A 20,974-nucleotide genomic window follows, 5' to 3' on the forward strand; every position below is an offset into this window, starting at 1 on the left:
TTGAAACAATGTTAATCACATCCAAAAAGAACAAGAGTAGCTGAATTGGAATAATTTGAAATGTGCCTGTGTTATATGTCAGGAAAACTTCGTTATCTAGCACATAAATCACGCAATGCTCAGCTACGTTGGTATGTTTCAGGTTTCCTTGGAAAAAATTGAGATGCAGTTGTGTATTTTATTAACACCCAACAAACCAAAATGAAGTTAGTGAGTCCATGTGTATCTGGAAATGAACAACTGAACTCAAGCTAGTATCTCTCAAGCATCTACAGAGGTTTTGTGGGCGCTGTAGGTGGAGAAGTACTATGTACAGTTATCATGTGTACTTGCTCAGTCATGTCTGACTTTTTTTTTTTTTTGTCTTTTATTTTTACTTTATTTTACTTTACAATACTGTATGGTTTTGCCATACATTGACATGAATCCCCATGGGTGTACATGCGTTCCCAAACGTGAACCCCCCTCCCATCTCCCTCCCCATAACATCTCTCTGGGTCATCACCGTGCACCAGCCCCAAGCATGCTGTATCCTGCGTCGGACTCTTTGTGATTCTATGGACTGTAGCCTGCCAGACTCTTCTGTCTGTGGAATTTTCCAGGCAAGAATACTGGAGCGGGTTGCCATTTTCTTCTCCAGGGGATCTTCCTGACCTGGTGACTGAACCCATGTCTCCGGCATCTCCTGCACTGGTTAGGTGGCTTCTTTACCACTGAGCCATCTGGGAATCCTGTGTACATACACTAGATGTCTTACATCTAGTGAGAGAGGCAAGAAATAGCCACAGAACAAGTTCCAAAAGTATCGAAGGGCTAAATTTGGCATGCAGAGATTTCCCTTCAATGCCAGAGAAGGAGAAACCAACATAGCAATTGAATTGATATGCAGGAAAGGACAAGAACTGACAATTTTAAAAAAGATCTGCTATGACTTGGCAGTGGGCTATCCCTTTTACATAATTAACTCATTTAATTTTCAAAATTGCCCTAAAATTAAGGCATCCTGATGTCTATTTCAGTGATGAAAAATCTGAGACCCAAGGAAGTCAGGGATAAGAGTAGTGTTAAAACCTTGCTCTTTCTGCAGCATTGTGCTGCCTTCATGAAGATGTCACTGGAGGTGGAATGTGAGTTAGGTTCTAGGACAGAAGGACAGGGGAGAGAGGCACTGAGTGAGACCAAATGACAAGGTCCATGTGGTGATGTTGAAATGACCCAGAGGAGCTAAGACTCATAAACCAGACGGCTGGTACAATTAGCTATTAGTTTGGAAAAACTTTATACATGCCTGGCCCTGTGCTGAATGGTTTATAGGCATTATTCCCTTTACTCTGCACAACAACCCTTTGGGGCAGGTACAACTATCATTAGCATTTTACTGTGAAGGGTATGAGACATAGAAAAGCTTATATAGCTAGCAACTGGTGGACTTGAGGGTGCCATCATATAGATTTGTGTTCCCACCAGCAGGAGGAAGCACAGCCAAGCTCTGTGGCACACCGAGACCTATGGGGCCTGCGCGCCTGCACAGGGAGCATAAAAGGCCCAGGGACAATGGTGGCTTGTCTTTCCCAGAGAAACTGGCCCAGCCTGGGTTTTTTTCAGAATTCCTGTTTGCAGCACAAGATCCTCTTGGACTTTTGCTGTAATCTAGGTTTCCCATCCAGGTCACTGCATGATCAGGAGATCCCCTGGAGGAGGGCATGGCAACTCACTCCAGTATTCTTGCCTGGAAAAACCCTGTGGACAGAGGAGCCTGGCAGGCTACGGTCTATGGGGTCGCAGACTCGGACATGATGGAAGTGACTTAGCACACAGGCAGGTTTCCCGTCCAGGTCACTGCATTACAGGTCATTTTTAACAAAAGCTGAAATAAGGTGCATTAGCCTTTATCTGAATTTTGAATACCTCAAACAAGGGGGCAAAAGGCATAATTGGACATCTTGAAACTTACTTTCCAATTAGAGGGATGGAATCCGGAAAGTATTTCTGGAAGAAGTCCAGCACATCACGACTAGTTAGCAGTTTTTCAAAGTCTTCAAAAGGCATGAACAAAGTACATGTGAAAGATTTGTTCTGTGATGAGAAGAGGAATAGTGTGTGAGAGATTGGGGGACAGGCAATGCTGGCCCTAAGACAGATCCCTCAATCTCTGAGTGCTTGCTGTGGCTCAGGGGGCTCTGGGAGGAGTGTCCAAGCAGACAGGAAAGGCACCCTCACTTTCTTCCCTCACTCCCCAGGAAAAGCTCAGTAAGGGGTCCCCAGGTACACCCCTGCTTCTTGGTTATTAGGAAACTTTCTATACTGTAAACTTCAGATATTTTCGCCAAGCAAACACTGCACTCCTTATACTATTAATAGGTGCATTGGATTTGAATTCTCTTTTTTTCTTTACTGTTATTCCATTTGAGACACTATGACATTAGGGCTTTGGACCCCAGGATTCTTGACAAGAGAAAGGAAAAAAAAAGGTAAATAAAAGACCAACCAGAGAAATATAAATAGATGTATGTGTCTATATTATATATAGAGATTGTTGTTGTTTAGTCACTAAGTCATGTCCAACTCTTTAGTGACCCCATGGACTATAGCCCGCCAGGTTCCTCTGTCCATGAGATTTCCTAGGCAAGAATACTGAAGAGGATTGCCATTTTCTTCCCCAGGGGGTCTTCTGGACTCAGGGACTGAATTCACATCTCTTGCACTGCAGTTGGATTCTTCACCACTGAGCCACATGGGAATCTCCATATAGAGATAATAATAACTACATATATATTCTGTTCAGTTCAGTTCAGTTCAGTCACTCAGTTCTGTCTGACTCTTTGCGACCCCATGAACTGCAGCACGCCAGGCCTCCTTGTCCATCACAAACTCCTGGAGTCCAACCAAACCCATGTCCATTGAGTCGGTGATGCAACCCATCCATCTCATCCTCTGTCGTCCCCTTTTCCTCCTGCCCTCAATCCTTCCTAGCATCAGGGTCTTTTCCAATGAGTCAGCTCTTCACATCAGGTGGCCAAAGTATTGAAGTTTCAGCTTCAACATCAGTCCTTCCAGTGAACACCCAGGACTGATAGCAAAAATGTCTCTAAGGTCTAATGAAAGAACAGCCATGTTCCTTTTTGATAATGAATATTCAAATGTCCTACAGACCTTAAAGGATGAAAAATACTTCCTAATATATAACCTAAATATCTTTGGCTTTATTTGGGGGCAGTTTCTTCCTGCACTGTCTTGGGGGAGGTGGCAGTCAGGTACCACCACACACAAACCCCCATTAGTCATTTGTATATCTTAAATATCCTTTCCAAAGTAAATAATTGTATTTCTTCAGGTTTTTCTTCAATATCCCCAAGTTTCAGATATAATCATTAAACAGACTAGACAATGATGAAGTTGACTATATACATGTATATAGTATATAAAAGTAAGTAATGCCCTGTAGCTCAGTGGTTAAAGCATCTGCCTGCAATGCGGGAGACCCGGGTTTGATCCCTGGGTTGGGAGGATCCCCTGGAGAAGGAAATGGCAACCCACTCCAGTATTCTTGCCTGGAGAATCCCATGGATGGAGGAGCCTGGTGGGCTACAGTCAACGGGGTTGCAAAGAGCAGGACACAACTGAGTGACTTCACTTTCACTTTAATGAAAAACATTAATCATATAGGCAAAATGACAGTTAATAAAAAAATTTACACTACCGTGTTAGGAAGTGCAATCATCATAAAGGTATCTCTAGGCCAAATATGTAGATAATTAGGTTCCATGGCATACTGCAGGGGAAAAAAATGTATATATAATTAGTGTATTAATGCAGCTGATCTGCATTAACAAATAAGGCACACTGACTGTTAATGTACTTGCACACACAGCAATTTAGATCACTGCAAGTCCCTCCAAACATAAAGTCTAAGCAAAGACAGTTTGCCTGCTGTGAAAAAATAGCTTTAAGATGAACTCCCACTTAATTCCCCAGGTGTTAGAAGTGTTAGTCATTCAGTCATGTCAGACTCTTTGTGACCTCATAGACTGTAGCCCGCCAGGCTCCTCTGTCCATAGAATTGTCTTGGCAAGGATACTGGAGTGGGTTGTCATTTCCTCCTCGAGAGGATCTTCCCCACCCAGGGATCAAACCCGTATCTCCTGCATTGGCATATTCTTTACCGCTGAGTCACATGGGAAGCCCACAAAAGTGGTATATAATATTGCTATCCCAAACAGACTAGGTGTTTGAATTTCAAATAGGATGGGTTAAATCAGTACCTTAAAATGTATGTTTTACATGCAAATCAAGTATTTAATGCTGTGTACCTTTTATTACTTATAAGCCAAGATCCTCATTGCTTCTGTGGGTATTTTAATTTTCCTCAACATGCAATACAGACACTACATATTTGCCTCTGGCCACATATGGTTTAACATGGACTCCAGGAAATAAAAAACATGCAATGCAAGTCTCTCTGCAACAACTCCCTTTTCACTTTATTTAATAACTTTTTAAATTTAATCATGAGTATAAGAACTCTGGACTGTCAGTACACAAAGTTGATTCCCAACCTAGTTTTTTTTTTTAAATTTTTTCCCAAGATATAATAGAAAAAAGTAGTTGTAATTCCTTTTCTTTCTTCCCTATTCAAGAAAACATATCGAAAGGTAAGGGAGTGAGTGATATTATTAAAAGGATACCTGTACATCCAATTTATTATGAGTTATGGAATACATAGTACTTTGGCAAACCTTAAAATGGATCAAGACATGCTGCTGAGAACAACTGCACTAGAATACACTTCTATACTAATATGGGGCAGGGGAGGGGGAGAGTTGTAGGAAGGAGGAAAGAAAGGGAAAGGACTTACATCCCCATTCTTAGGTGGAATACTCAGCTCCATGTACCCATGAGGAATGTATTGTTGACTGTAATCAAAGCGGGGTTTCTTCATGAGGTGAGTTCTAACAGTGGAAAAGGCTCCATCACATCCTACAATGAGGTCACAGGTGACATCTTTGGGAACTTTGTCCTGTCTGAAAAATAAAATAAACCATAAAAAGAAAAAAAGTCTAGTGGTGAAAATGATGAAGTACCTCTATTGGGTATAAAAAGTAGTGACTTATAGTGGAGCCACTACTCACTTTTACATATCTGATTTAGAGCTTTGAGTCGATAGCTATAAAATGAAGATAACACTGGTCCCAGTCATGGGTTTGCTATGAGAATGAGGGTAACACACAATCATACTGATTCCTAAAGACATGCTAAGCCACAGAAGCCTAAGAGCTGAGTTCCCTGCCTGAAGGAAGAGAACCTTGAAAAGAAGGAAAAGTCTTTCAAATGGAGAAAGTATATGAACAACCACAGGGACGTGACCAAGATCTTCTAGGAGCAGCATGTTTGTCTTAGAGGAGATCAGAAGAGGAGTTTAAGAAAAGAATACAACTGGAGAGGGAGGAGAAGAGAATTTTGAATGTTAAGATGCAAGGTTTAAATACATTATTCTGGCAGCTGGGAGAAAACAATATATTTCCATCGGGCAGGTGGTGTATGAAGAGTAGTGATGTAAGACAACTTACTCAGGAGTAAGTTACATTGCAGTGGAGCCGCAGCGCAGAAGGAAGAGGAAATGGAGACAAAGTGATCATAGTAGCCTACATGCGTGGGGGTGAGAGCCCAAAGGTTGTGGTGCTCAGGAAGAAGGTCGACATAGGCTCTGAGGCCGACAAGAAGTACGAGACACTGGGAAATGTTTTCAGGTCAAATGGGAGGAAATAAGGAAAGGGGTACATCAAAAATGATTTTAATTAGTTGGTTAAAAGTACTAGGTAAGTCAGCTTCCCAGGTGACTCAGTGGTAAAGAATCTGCCTGCCAATGCAGGAGACACAGGTTTGATCCCTGGGTAGGGAAGAGCCCCTAGAGAAGGAAATGGCAGCCCACTCCAGTATTCTTGCCTAGAGAATCCCATGGATGGAGGAGCCTCTGGTCTGTGGTTCACAGGGTCACAAAGAGTTGAACATAACTGGGCCTCTAGACAGCAACACAACAAACTAGGAAAATTAGGAGTAGGACGAACAGATGTTCGAAATTTTAGATACATTTGAGATTATGGCAAGAAGTACTTGCGAAGGTGTTTAAAGGAAAATTAATATAAGATTGAAATAAGGGTTATTATTATTATTATTACAAATAGAAATGCGAATTTACAAGTAGTTATTGAACAAACTGTGAATCCAAGATATTTCCCCCAAGTGGGATATGAGGCTTGGAACTTTAGAGGAAATGGACTCGGCCAAGGGGGGACAGACAAATATTATTCAGAAAGAGGAGAGGAGAAGCAGAGCAGTGCAGAGTTACCTGTTTCAAGTTAGGAGAGGGTTAGAAGCAGAGTATGGTTACCAGTCTAGAATACCGTTAAAAAGATGAGTGAGCAGGACAATCAGGAAGAATACTGGTGCTAGTGATCAACATAAAATTACTTGATTGTAGAAACTACTTGAATTACCCTGTTAGTAATCATTTAACTCTTTCAAAACAGTCAAGAGCAAAGTTTACAGGCACAATTCTCCACTTCAACCCTTCACCTCTGAAGTCAAAGGGCTGACCGGTTCTCACCCAAGAACTGTGATTACTCCTTTCTCAGGATTACATTTCACCAGCTTGTGGCCAAAGTGCACTTTTGCATTGGAGTATTTCTCAACAGCTGAAGAAACAAAGAGAGAAAACTAATGGAAATGAAATTCCAATTCTCATTTCACTTAAATTGAATTCATTATTTTCTGAGAATGGTGTGATAGAGATACTTAACAATGTAAACATGAATTAGTTAAAATGTGATTTGGCAACTGTTGTGAAAATGTTCTAGGATAATCTGGTAGTAAAAGAGATAAATAAAAATCAACTGTCTCCATCTCAAAAGAAAAAATCTAACTATGTATATTCTTGCATCACTGTAATTGTTGGCACCCTAGGAAAGTAGCAATCATCACATATTTTAAAGCTGCCCCCAAACTAAGGCTTAACTTGTGATTGGAAATATTCAGTCAAATTTCTTTTTACATACTATGTCTGACTCTGTATCTCTTTTTAGCAAGTCCTCTAGACTTCTGAGTCAGTTTGTTATAAATATAGATCATTGATATATAAATATAGATCTTTTTGTAATCAAACACTGAAATAGTTAGGGGAAAGTGAATAAGAAGATTGGAAACTTCTTAATAAATAGAATCAAATTATTTTAGTGCTTTTTTGGCCTGCTAAAAATCTATAGTGAATTTCATTTTCTGAACTATTAATTATGTTCTTATCACTGTAGTAAAACATTATTTTTGTTCCTAGTTTTTTTCATGAGCAGGAGATCTATAATTAGGGGCTATTTATTGTTCTTAAAGCCACAAATCAGAATGTAGATGTTAGAGCTGGTGTAGACCTCAAGATAGTTTATTTCAAAACTCTTCATTTCATAAATGAAGTAACTGAGCTTCTGGAGGGAAAGTAAGATGACTAAGATCACACAAAGTAAAGAATTTAGGAAAAATAAGCCAGAAGTCTGACTTCCAATTCAATATTTCTATCTGCGCCCATCTCTCCTTTTCATCTCAGGTTTTGTATTTTTGTTGTTGTTGTTGCTGTTGTTCTGCTTTGCTTGAGTTTGATTTGGGGTTTGTAGACTTTAAGATTCTTGAACACAGGATTGGAAGCTTCAGAATATTGAAATTGGAGATATGCCAAAGATTTATCTATGTTTAAGAAATCTTTTGACAAATAACTTGGAGAAATCAGCGTTTACTCAAACCACTATGGGTATCTTTGACAAATACAATATGTGTTTGTGGAATCAACCTTTTTGTAAATTTTTTTGCAAATTAAATGTAGAGAAATGCAGCTCAAAGAATTTTCCGTGGAAAGCTAGTCCTGTGATAACTGAAATAACTGTTCCGTGGTCATAGTCATTACAGAAATGCTCACACTCTGACCCTCTGACTGTGCTGTCTTGGTCCCCAGATACATGTGGCCCTTGAGTGCTTAAAATGTGGCTGTTCTGAATGGAAATGGGATGCAACCACTGGGTTTTGACAACTTAGTAAAAAAAAAGAATAAAATGTCTCATGAGTAGCATTCTTACATAGATTATACATTGAAATAATATTTTGGATAAATTAGGTTAAATATACTATTAAAATTAAGTTCACTGATTTCTTTGTAGGTTTTTCTATTGTGATTAATATAAGGTATTAAATTATGCATATGGCTGGCATTTGTGGTCACATCTTAGACAGCATTGCCCTGGAAAATCCACACTGCAGACTAGTAGAATAAAGGCCCTGAAAGTACTGTAAGAAAAGACTTTTAATAGTTACTTATGTATTTATCTGGCAGCACCGGGTCTTCATTGCAGCATGTGGGATCTCTTAGTTGTGGCAGGTGGGATCTAGTTTCCTGACAAGGGATTTTACCTGGGCCTCCTGCATTGGGAGCATGGAGTCTTAACCACTGAGTCAAGGGAAGTCCTAGAACTTTTAAAACTAATTTGATGCAGGGTTTGCCTGTGTGTGTGCTAAGTCACTGCAGTTGTGTTCAACTTGTTGGGCCCCAAGGACTGTAGCCCATGAGGCTCCTCTGTCCATGGGATTCTCCAGGCAAGAATACTGCAGTGGGTTGCCATGCCTTCCTCCAGGGGATCCTCCCGACCCAAGGATTGAACCCACATTTCTTACTGCATTGACAGATGAGTTCTTTACCTCTAGGGCCACCTGGAAAGTCCAATGCAGGTTTTAAGTCTATCAAATTTACCTGACCACATATCCTTTTTATGTTTGTTTTACTTAACAGTTATTAACATCTCACAGGACGGTAAACCATGAAACAATCCTACATGAAAAGCTGATGCAGGAAAATGATTTAGTTACAGTACTTTCAGAGGAGAGCTGTTCTATCAGAAGGAATGAGTATTTATTTATCTGTGGAATGGGTGGCTCACAATCTGATGCCATGTAAAGGAATAAGAGCTGTGTAAAAGAACTTTATATGCCAAACAGTTTAGAAGTCAAGAGGTCCAGCATTCTTTTTATTAACATATTTATGCCATTTATGAAATTGTATGCTGTGCAGTATGTACCTAATGAAAAACAGGGGAGCATGCAAGATGGGTCTTCCCCATGTTTTACCTCCTTGTTATCAGTGTTTCATTTATATTACTGGAGGCAGTGACTGTAATAGTTAAAAGCATGGACTTTGGAATAGACAGACTCAAGTTCAATCCAGATTCTGCTACTTATTAACAGTGTAACCTGCTGCACTGTGGCCGTCTCTAAGCTTCCTTTATCATGTACAAAACTGAGGTAAACATAATTCTTACGTCACAGAGTTGTTTGGAGGCTTATACAAATTGATGCAATATAAAGCAGTTATTAACATAGTGCTTAACACATAAAAGATATTTTCTATTATTTTTAAAAGCTGTCTTGTAGTTTCTTTTCTTAAGATCAGCTTGAATATATAAAGCAACCTAGCCATGTATCTACTCATCCAGAAGTCAGACTTACAAGTAAAGAAATGGAATTAAGATGAATACCAAACCCTATTTCTGAGCCCTCATGAATCAACTAGAGTGACCTTCTCCTTCACTCCTCCTCCCAGTTCAGTTCAGTTCAGTTCAATTCAACAGATATGTTACAAACTCACCCTGGGTAGGGGATTGTGGAGAAACACAGATAAATAACTGGAACCTCTAGTCTCCAAAAGTCAGAGGTTGCTGGAATGCCTTGAGAGGGATTGATTGATTTAAAACATAGTAGAACTACTAAAGGCATGCTTTGCATGGAATGAATTTGTTTAGTACAAATGCTAAAGAAGAAAAAAATATGATCAAGGGTTACATGAAATGTGATTGGATTGATTATCTATCCAGGATACAAATTTAATTTGCAGTCCAGGGGCTTTTCAATGAACAGATAGGTCTAGGTCTTTTTAGTTACACACATGAGAATCTTCAGGCTTATTTACACCTTCCTCTTTATCAACTTCCTATAACCTGCATCTAATTTTGTCTCCTACAGATATCTTGAATCTATACCTCCTCCCAACTGGAGGGCTATAGCTTTAGTCCAGACTCTTGTTTTTGCACACAGCAATTTTCATAATACTTAAAAAAACTTCAGCCCTCTATCAGCCTTCACACTATTGCTTTTCATATTTCTGATAAAAAAAAAATCTGCTTGTGGCTCTTTGAAGATTGTTATATATGTATGTCTGTTTTTCCACTAGATTGTGAGTCCTTCACTGAGGCACTCATTCAACCCAGTGCCTAGAAGACAATAGGAATTCAATACATGCTGAACAAACAATTTTTATTTAGACCACTGATAAGATGAAAAACAGATGCTGGAAGATGTACTACCAGTATTTTTAAAGAAACACTTTGCATTGTACATAGTCTTGCTCTTAATAACTCCCAAGAAGGAATGGCAAACAAGTTTCAGTTAATCATATGACGAGATCAGTCTCATGCGCTTTGCTGAAAATGAGGGCTGGTGAATAAAGCATTGGACTTACCCGTCAGTAGATCCTTGTTTAGATTTTCTCTGCTTATAGAAAGAATATACTGCAAGAAAAATATAGTAGATACTATTTGTTTCTGGAGAATGGGCAAATATGCTTCTATGTTATTCACTTAGCAATAGAAAATACTAATTATTTATCAGAAGGTTGCAAGCTCAGCTTTACAACCATTTAACTAAGTAGCCTTTTTTTCTATAAACACTTCAATCAAATATATGCAATACAATGTTCAGGTTTAAACCTAGGCTTTTTCAAAGTTTGATACTATATAAAAACAAATCTTTTTTTGGTACCAAAAATATTATTTTCATTAAGATAGTTTTGTTTTAACTATCAAACATAAATCTCAAATATTCATCTTAGGTCTCCAAATCACGGTGTTTAAAAAAACTTCAGAAATGACAACATTCCTAGAATAAATGTACCATTTCCCAAAGAAACTACTTTGAAATTTTCATTTCAATTTGAAAGGCTGTGTGAGTGTGTGGTGCGGTTGTGGCAGGGTGAGGGTTTTTAGGAATAGGTAGATCCCATACATGGTACATGTACTGGCTGTTTCTGACTTCACAGTACCGATTGTTCCATGGGACCCAGTCAAACAGTGCATAGGTCCTATGATACTTTTAGGGGTTCATGAAAATAATTTTAGTTTATTTCAAAATCATAAGAAAAAATAAATATAAGAATATGAATATATATTAATTCTTTAAAAGATAAGAATAAATCCAGTCTGGATTATATTAAAGCTTAATGTAATCTTTATATCAATGTGCTCATATAGTCTAATTTTTAATATTTATTGATTTATAGGGCCCCACAAAGCAAAAGTGTCTATGTGTTTCCCTGGTGGCTCAGAGGTTAAAGCATCTGCTTGCAATGCAGAAGACCCAGGTTCAAACCCTGGGTTGGGAAGATCCCCTGGAGAAGGAAACAGCAACTCACTCCAGTATTCTTGCCTGGGAAATCCCATGGACAGAGAGACCTGGTAGGCTACGGTCCATGGGGTCGCAAAGAGTTGGACATGACTGAGTGACTTCACTTACTCTTACTCACTTAGGGCTCATGAAAGCCATAATGCAGTCATGCAATTCAGGACAAGTCTATTGCTTTAAAAATTTAAAGCACATAAATTTCAAAATTATGGGACATTACAACATTTAACACAAATATGGTCTTTTATTCATCTTGATCCCATTCAAATATAGGCATATAAAATTAACAGCTAAATCTATACTTGGTATAAAAATAACTTGCTCATGCTAAAGAGGCAATAGTAGACCGAGGAGGAGCTTCCTGTGTCTTTGTCATAAATTAAAATTAACAGGAACTTCGTAATTCTCTGCCTTATGGTTCTGTTTTCCAGTCTTCTACATTATTAATGTTTGCATTTCAACAGAAACCACACTTGTTATACTTCTAAGTATACTAGGAAACATTCAAATTATGAAGTCTTATTAACAGAAGGAAAATATTCTTTCCTTGCCAGTTGATCCCTATCAGGCTTAGTTGAGATAAACTGGGGACTGATCATCTGGGAACCAATAGACATGTTGGTCCTGCAGAAGACCAGGGAGAGTCCTGGTCTAATCTCCTCCATATCTTTGGGCAGTTTCCTATTATAACCATAACTTAAAGTCACTGACATCAAGCTTCACTTCTCCAACACATATTCTAAAAGGCTTACCTTGTGAAGAATAAGTAACAACAAGAACAAACAAATGAAGAGCTGTAAAGTGAGTCTTTACAAAAAACCCACTAAGAAAACCTAAAGGGCATAGGACAATCTTTGGAGATTTGTAAGACAAAAGTTGCAGTGCTGACTTTTTCAAATATGCTAGGAAAAAGTGTTTACATTGTTGTCCTGATAGCCTTCAAATGAGAATGTTTTTTAGTAAGGGGGTGTCATTTCTTTATTTTGGGCACAGGAGTTTAAGAATCGGAATTGGGGGAACTCTGGCCTGCTCTGCATATTAGAGAATATTTTGATATTTGGCAATCGGGGAAGGAAATGAGAAGAATCCGCAAGACGGTCATAGCAAAGGAGAAAGGGCAGAAAAAATAACAGCTAGGGGAGGAAGGCTCAGAGAAAGGGGTATAGAAAAGATTTCAGAAGTCAAATTGTATACAGTAGGAACTTATGAATCGTTTGCTATGCACTGCACAATGTGGGCCTTCCATGACCCCCCAGGTCTTCATTATATTCATGTATGTTTTTTTTCCTCAAATATAATTTATTTAGCACTGTGCAAATTACCATGAGCTTTACATACTGTAATGAGTCATGGATTATTTTTAGCTATTTGCACAGAGACCTGACCACAGCTGCTTATATAAACTACGCTTTTTTTTTTTTCCTGCTTAATAAAAAGTCTAGAGGTATCTCAGGGACATCCACAAATTCATCAGCGTCCTCCTCCTTTCTACTCCATCATCTTTGGCATGTAGCTTCCTTCTGTAAAGTTACCTCTTGGTCAAATATGGCTGCTTCTGCCCTGGCAATCTTGTTTGTGTTCCAGGAGGAAGGCTATTAATAAGTATTTTGCATGTGGAAATGGGTAAAAATCATGAGTTTCATGTATGGTCATCATGGTACATAACCAAAACTAGAGGAGGAGGAGTGGACACCAAGAGGCAGCAGAGGCCAATATGTATACTCCCTGGATACTGGAAGAAATCTTGGGGTGACGGGGATGACTTTGCACTTCCACAGGTTATGGAATTGACCAATTCAAAGCAAATTCATACAGTTCTTAAAAGATAAGGAGGGTCCGTTTTCAACTCTAGTATAAAAATAATGATGCAAACCTATAAATTTAGCATTAACTCAGTTCTTAAGAATTGGGGAATGGCAGGATTGATGTAGAAGGATCATTTCCTTCTTCTGTATTAAAGGCCTTGAAATGAGAACTTGCACCAACACTTTCACCTTCCTGGGGAGTCACTGGTGATGAAACTGTTTCTCCCTCACCCCTCTCTGATTCTCACTTGGTGAAGGTAAGGAAGTTAGTAGTTTTTGTCTCAGGTCCAAGTCACTCTTCTCATCCACTTTCCCTGCTATTTTGAACCATATTTTCCCCCTGGATCTATTCATACTCTATTGGGCCAATTCCAGGGAAGAGATGAATACAATGAATTGAATTTCCTCAGCACAATCAGTATTAATCCAAAAGAAAGGTGGAATGACTATTATGCCTATTATGGGAAGAATATCACTCTCATTTTAGAAAAAAGAAATAGTGTAACTAAGCAGCACTTCCAGCACTCCTGTGAGGGCTTCCTACACCACGCTCACTGGTTACTGTCTGTAAGGAAGCTTGTCCAGTTTCTCCCTTAATATTGACCTCCTGTAGTCATGCAGCCTGCTTCTTTATCTGTAAAGCAAGGTGGTTGGAGTCCATGCATCTAAAGCTGCTGACCACTGTGAGATTCTGTTATCTGAAAGTGCATTTGCAAGCTATCTCATCCAATACACACCTGACACTTAAAAATTTATGTTTTTTAGAAATTTGGTCTCACCCAATTCTCCCCATAGGAAAACTGTCATTTGATTGGAATGATGCTATTTGGTTGCCAACTGAAGATTTAAACAACTATCTCTTTCAAGCCTTACTTTCGCTTCTCTGAAAGTGAAAGATTTCCTCCCTCTCTGAAAGTAAGAGCTGAGTGCTGCTACCATCCCTTGGCTGAGTTCTTTTCATAGTGAACACAGAGAACTTTCAAAGAACAGGTTGCAAGCTCTTCAGCAACTCGCCCACAGGAAGACAATTAATGTTTATAGAAAAGGTACATTTAGTTAGTGTAGTCTGTTCTTGACTTGCATGTGTAAATCATGTCATGTCCAACTCTTTGAGACACCAATGACTGTAGCCCACCAGGCTCCTCTGTTCATGGGATTTTCTTGGCAAGAATACTGGAGTGGGTTGAGATGCCCTCCTCTAGGGGATCTTCCGTTCCCAAAGAAAGTGAAAGTGAAAGTGAAGTTGCTGAGTCGTGTCCGATTCTTTGCGACCCCATGGACTGTAGCCTATCAGGCTCTTCCATCCACGGGATTTTCCAGGCAAGAGTGCTGGAGTGGATTACCATTTCCTTCTCCAGGGGATCTTCCCAACCCAGGAATCGAATTTGGGTTTCCCACATTGCAGGCAGACGCTTTACCATCTGAGCCACCAGGGAAGCCCCTCCTAAAGAAAGGCAATGCCAAAGAATGCTCAAACTACCGCACAATTGCACTCATTTCACACGCTAGTAAAGTAATGCTCAAAATTCTCCAAGCCAGGCTTTAGCATTACGTGAACCGTGAACTTCCGGATTTTCAAGCTGGTTTTAGAAAAGACAGAGGAACCAGAGATCAAATTGCCAACATCTGCTGGATCATCGAAAAAGCAAGAGAGTTCCAGAAAAACATCTATTTCTGCTTTATTGACTATGCCAAAGCTTTTGACTGTGTGGATCACAATAAACTGTGGAAAATTCTGAAAAAGATGGGAATACCAGACCACCTGACCTGCCTCTTGAGAAACCTATATGCAGGTCAGGAAGCAACAGTTAGAACTGGGCATGGAACAACAGACTGGAAATAGGAAAAGGGGTATGCCAAGGCTGCTTATTTAACTTATACACAGAGTACATCGTGAGAAACGCTGGGCTGGAAGAAGCACAAGAATCAAGATTGCAGGGAGAAATATCAATAACCTGAGAAATGCAGATGACACCATTCTTACGGCAGAAAGCAAAGAGCTAAAGAACCTTTTGAGGAAGTGAAAGAGAAGAGTGGAAAAGTGGGCTTAAAGCTCAACATTCAGAAAACTAAGATCATGGCACCCAGTCCCATTACTTCATGGCAAATAGATGGGGAAACAGTGGAAACAGTGGATGACTTCATTTTTCGGGGCTCCAAAATCACTGCAGATGGTGACTGCAGCCATGAAATTAAAAGATGCTTACTCCTTAGAAGGAAAGTTATGACCAACCTAGACAGCATATTGAAAAGCAGAGACATTACTTTGCCAACAAAGGTCCGTCTAGTCAAGGCTATTGTTTTTCCTGTAGTCATGTATGGATGTGAGAGTTGGACTGTGAAGAAAGCTGAGTGCCGAAGAATTGATGCTTTTGAACTGTGGTGTTGGAGAAGACTCTTGAGAGTCCCTTGGACTGCAAGGAGATCCAACCAGTCCATTCTAAAGGAGATCAGTCCTGGGTGTTCTCGGGAAGGGCTGATGTTGAAGGTGAAACTCCAATACTTTGGCCACCTGATGCAAAGAGCTGACTTATTTGAAAAGACCCTGATGCTGGGAAGGATTGAGGGCAGGAGGAGAAGGGGACAACAGAGGATGAAATGTTTGGATGGTATCACTGACTCAATGGACATGAGTTTGGGTAAGCTCTGGGAGTTGGTGATGGATAGGGAGACCTGGAATGCTGCGGTACACTGGGTCACAGAGTCAGACATTACTGCTGAACTAAACTGAGGGGATCTTCCTGATTTAGGAATTGAACCTGTGTCCCCTGAGGCTCCTACATTGCAGGTGGATTCTTTACTGCTGAACCATGGGGGAAGTCCACTGAATGCTTATTAGGGACTGGGCCATTTCTAAGCATCTCCTATGAATTAACTAGTATATATATTTGAATTCTAAGCAAGCAAACAATGTCAAAACAGGGCTAGAGAAGAAAGGCAGGGTCAGCAAGCAAGTAGCTGGTTCAAGATATTAGTCTCAGCTATAGCCATTTTACAAAAAAGTATTTCCAGGTAAACCTACCTGTGACTTTGTCCCATAGGGGATAGCAGACTTTTTTCCTGAAAGAGAATGTATCATTCTTGCTCTCATGGGGATACCGTAGGCTACAACCTGAAATAAAATCAGAGATGTCTATTTCAACTTCCATAATGTGGCATCATGTCAATAAAATAGATATTGACTTTACAGTGTGATTATTCAAACATTTTCCAAAAATCAAAAAATAATGTAAAAGACCATGGGAACACAGTATGGTAGAAATTTAATAAAAACTATGCTCCTACAAATTTTAGTTTTTAGGGTTTTTTTAACTTTAGGTTTTAGAATAGACTTTAAAGTTAATCTAGACCTAAGTCAAATATTACAAGTGAGGAAATGGTTCACTGTCAGAGATTAAGTTCTTTTTTATGATTACAAAAGAATAAAGCACGAGGAATAAGTCACAGGATTCCTGAAATGCAGTGCAAAGTATTTTCCTACACATGCCTAAGAAAAACGTGGAAATGCAAATAGCACTTATGTGAACTTATCATTTCAAGGACACACTCTCACAAAAATACTGTCAATAAAAATATACTATTTCTCTTTACATTTCCAAGATACACGATAGTGAGAAATTTGACAATCTTGAGTCTATATGAGGAAAATCTGTAACAGGCCCACAATCTTTATCCGAACACTGAAAGCTCATTGGTTTCAGAATTCAGAACTTTTCAAAGTTTAGATAGGTAATGTGTGCATATGTGGGTAGTTTATGACACGTAGACTAGTCTAGGGCACCACCCCACAACACAATATTTCTTTAGTAAAACATATTCACAGTAAATGAGATTTCTTTTAGAGGCTATAAAAAGTCTGCATCAGGTCAAGTTTGCTGCTGAATGGGTGATGAAAAAGCTTTCTAGTTTTTTGGAGTACAGAATTGTGATAAGAGATTATGGACCTAAGTAGTCAAAAGAATGGGTGTCGCCTGCCTCCTCTCACCCCAGAGGCCATCCCAGGTCAGACACAAATAAAAGGCAAAGATTAACCATCTTGTTGATGGCCCAGTGTCAGAAGTGATAATCAGGTTTCCACCTGATACAACTTCCACCTGCCCTACAACGTACTCTGCCCCCTCTGCAGTCATGTGCCTCAAGTGTGGGAATTTAGAAATTTGAAAACCTTTGTAAAACAAATTCTCATGCAGCAATTTTTGTGGCATTGAGTGCTGCTTCGAACTAAGAGAAATCAAGACCATGCAATTGTTGAAAAACAACAGGTGTTATCTTCTGTAAGGAAAATGCATTCACAAGGTACCTGATCTTCCAGGCCAACGGCTTTCAAGGCTTGTCGTCCTCTATAAGAAAGGGCCAAATTAATGCTTCTTCCACGTGCAGATTTAGTCACTCGGATGTCTAAGACATTGGAAGTAGACCTCATGTTACACGCAATTCTTATATCCTAAGACAGGGTGAGCATATACACCTCAAAAACGGGTGCCATCTGGACCAAATTAAAAGATTTTGTTAACTCTTTTAAAGAAAACACAGATAGTAATGAATTTGAATTAAATTAAATTTAGATAGTTGAGGGTTTTAATGAAGTCTAACAGTTTACCTTGGGCTTCCCTTGTGGCTTAGAGGGTAAAGAGTCTGCCTGTAATGCAGAAGACCTGGGTTTGATCCCTGGGTCGGGAAGATCCCCTGGGAGAACACAATGGCAACTCACTCCAGTACTCTTGCCTGGAAAATCCCATGGACGGAGGAGCCTGGTAGGCTATAGTCCGTGGGGTCGCAAAGAGTCAGACACGACTGAATGACTTCATTTTATTCTTTCACTTTCAACAGTTTACCTTAAAAAAATTTTTTTTCTTTTTAAAATCTAAAGGAGTAAGACGTCAAAGAATCAGAACCACATCTCACATTGTTCAGTATTGTCTCACCTTCTCTAGCTTCATATATATCAACTTGGAAGTTCCTCTTGGCAAGGAAGCATGCATTTAATGATCCAACCTAGGAAATCAAAGCAATTTTTTTCATATTTTTATCTGATTTCACAAATATAGGGAATTTTTGCTGGCTAAGTGTTGAAGCTGAAACTCCAATACTTTGGCCACCTGATGAGAAGAGCTGCCTCATTTGAAAAGACCCTGATGCTGGGAAAGATTGAAGGCAGGAGGAGAAGGGGATGACAGAGGATGAGATGGTTGGATGGCATCACTGACTCAATGGACATAAGTTTGGGTAAACTCCAGGAGTTGGTGATGGACAGGGAGGCCTGGTGTGCTGTGGTTCACGGGGTTGCAAAGAGTCAGACACGACTGAGAGACTGAACTGAACTGAAGTGCAACATCATGTGTGGCCATAGCCTTAGTCATCATATTGATTAATCCAGTCACTAGTGGAAAATGCCATTTGCAAGAATAATAGCATTAACTGAAGATTAAACTATATAGTTTTCAAGGAAGATTTAGGTTTTTTTTTCTTTTTTAACTTTCATATCATGAGATATAACTTTCATACAGAATGACCACAAACCATGAGTACAGTTTACAGAATAATTAGAAAAAAAAACAAACACCCATTTACTGACTCTGATCAAAAAAAGTAGAACATTTCCAATCTCCTATAGCTCCCCTAGCTTCCCCATAGTTACAATCCTCAAACTTTCTCCTAGAGGTAAACATTCTGACTTCTGTGATAACCAAACTCAGCTTCCTTATAGTTTTTCCACTTAGGTGTACATCCCTAGGCAACATAATTTAATTTACATGCTTTTGATACTTGTGTATTTTTTTGCATTTGCTTCTTTAACTCACTTGGAGAAGGAAATGGAAACCCACTCCAGTATTCTTGCCTAGAGAATCCTGTGGGCTGAGGAGCCTGGTGGGCTGCTGTCTATGGGGTCTCACAGAATCGGACATGACTGAAGTGAGTTAGCAGCAGCAGCAGCTTTAACTCACTAGTATGCTGGTGAGATCATCCGTATGATCCCACATAAGTTCCAGGCCATCCTTTCACTACTGGTTGATTCTTTTTTTTTCCTGTTTGATTCTTCATTGTATGAAATCTCACAGACTACTGCAGACAGTGACTGCAGCCATGAAATTACAAGATGCTTGTTCCTTGGGAGAAAAGCTATGACCAACTAGACAGCAGAGACATTACTTTGCCAACAAAGGTCTGTTTAGTTAAAGCTATGGTTTTTCCAGTAGTCATGTATGGATGTGAGAGTTGGACCATAAAGAAAGCTGAGCACCAAAGAATTGGTGCTTTTGAACTGTGGTGTTGGAGAAGACCCCTGAGAGTCCCTTGGACTGCAAGGAGATCCAACCAGTCCATCCTAAAGGAAATCAGTCCTGAATATTCATTGGAAGAACTGATGCTGAAGCTGAAACTCCAATACTTTGGCCACCTGATGCAAAGAACTGACTCATTGGGAAAGACCCTGATGCTGGGAAAGATTGAAGGCAGAAGAAGGGGACGACAGAGGATAAGATGGTTGGATGGCATCACCGACTCGATGGACATGAGTTTGAGCAAGCTCCAGAGTTGGTGATGGACAGGGAGGTCTGGAGTGCTACAGTCCATGGGATCAAGAAGAGTTGGACATGACTGAACTCAACTGAGCTGATTTAGCCATTTTACTGTTGAAGGACATTTGAGTTGTTTCTGGCCTGACAATATTATTTTTCCAGTTTTATTGAGATATAATTGATACATTGATTTTACAAGTTTAGAGATATACAGAATAAGGGCTTGATGTATGTGAATATTGTGAAAAGATGGCCTGAGAATATTAAGAAGCTGCAAAGAACATTTCCATACATGTATCCTGGTGCACGTGTACATGATATTTCTTTAGCGTTTTATTCACAGAAGTGGAATCTCTGGTCAAAGGTTTATGTATCTTCACCTTTATTATGCCAAACTGTTTTCCAAAATTTTGTGCTAATGTGTTTTCCCACCAGCAGCCTCTGAGAGCTTATATTTGCCTGATGTTCAGGCTGGGTTTAGAAAAGGCAGAGGAACCATAGATCAAATTGCCAACATTCACTGGATCATAGAGAAAGCAAGGGAATTTCAGAAAAACATCTACCTCTGTTTCATTGGCTACGCTAAAGGCTTTTGACTGTGTGGATAATAAAAAATTGTAGAAAAATCTTAAAGCGATGGAACTACCCTACCTATCTTACCTGTCTCCTGAGAAACCTGGATGAGGGTCAAGAAGCAACAGTTAGAATCCTGTATGGAACAACTAACTGACTGACTCAAGATTGAAAAAGGAGTATGGCAAGGCTATGTATTGTCACCCTGCTTATTTCACTTATATGCAGAGCACATCAAGCAAAATGCCAGGTTGGATGAGTTACAAGCTGGACTCAAGACTGCCAGGAGAAATATCAATAACATCAGATGTGCAAATGATACCACTCTAATGCCAGAAAGTAAAGAGGAACTAAAGAGCCTGGTGATGTGTGTGGATCATAATAAACTGTGGAAAATTCTGAAAGAGATGGGAATACCAGACCACCTGACCTGCCTCTTGAGAAATCTGTATGCAGGCAGGAAGCAAGAGTTAGAACTGGACATGGAACAAAAGACTGGTTCCAAATAAGAAAAGGAGTACGTCAAGGCTGTATATTGTCACCCTGCTTATTTAACCTATATGCAGAGTACATCATGAGAAACGCTGGACTGGAAGA

The 20,974-nt window shown here is 39.6% G+C and overlaps 1 protein-coding gene and 1 non-coding gene across 2 annotated transcripts in view; one reads left to right on the forward strand and one right to left on the reverse strand.

Moving 5' to 3' along the window:
- Nucleotides 1-20,974, reverse strand: part of KMO (kynurenine 3-monooxygenase) — a 77,422-nt gene that overhangs the window by 20,386 nt on the left and 36,062 nt on the right. Inside the window, exons 2-9 of the mRNA XM_052653547.1 lie at nucleotides 18,212-18,281; nucleotides 17,587-17,684; nucleotides 16,309-16,398; nucleotides 10,544-10,592; nucleotides 6,605-6,692; nucleotides 4,856-5,021; nucleotides 3,701-3,772; nucleotides 1,955-2,076 (exon numbers count right to left, since the gene is read on the reverse strand). Of these exons, the coding sequence (XP_052509507.1) occupies nucleotides 1,955-2,076; nucleotides 3,701-3,772; nucleotides 4,856-5,021; nucleotides 6,605-6,692; nucleotides 10,544-10,592; nucleotides 16,309-16,398; nucleotides 17,587-17,684; nucleotides 18,212-18,281 (755 nt within the window). The remainder of the gene's footprint in view (nucleotides 1-1,954; nucleotides 2,077-3,700; nucleotides 3,773-4,855; nucleotides 5,022-6,604; nucleotides 6,693-10,543; nucleotides 10,593-16,308; nucleotides 16,399-17,586; nucleotides 17,685-18,211; nucleotides 18,282-20,974) is intronic.
- Nucleotides 11,390-11,461, forward strand: TRNAC-GCA (transfer RNA cysteine (anticodon GCA)). The gene has a single exon. It is a non-coding gene; the product is annotated as a tRNA-Cys (tRNA).

Source organism: Budorcas taxicolor, chromosome 16 (assembly GCF_023091745.1).
Source record: "Budorcas taxicolor isolate Tak-1 chromosome 16, Takin1.1, whole genome shotgun sequence".
Lineage (NCBI taxonomy): Eukaryota > Metazoa > Chordata > Mammalia > Artiodactyla > Bovidae > Budorcas > Budorcas taxicolor.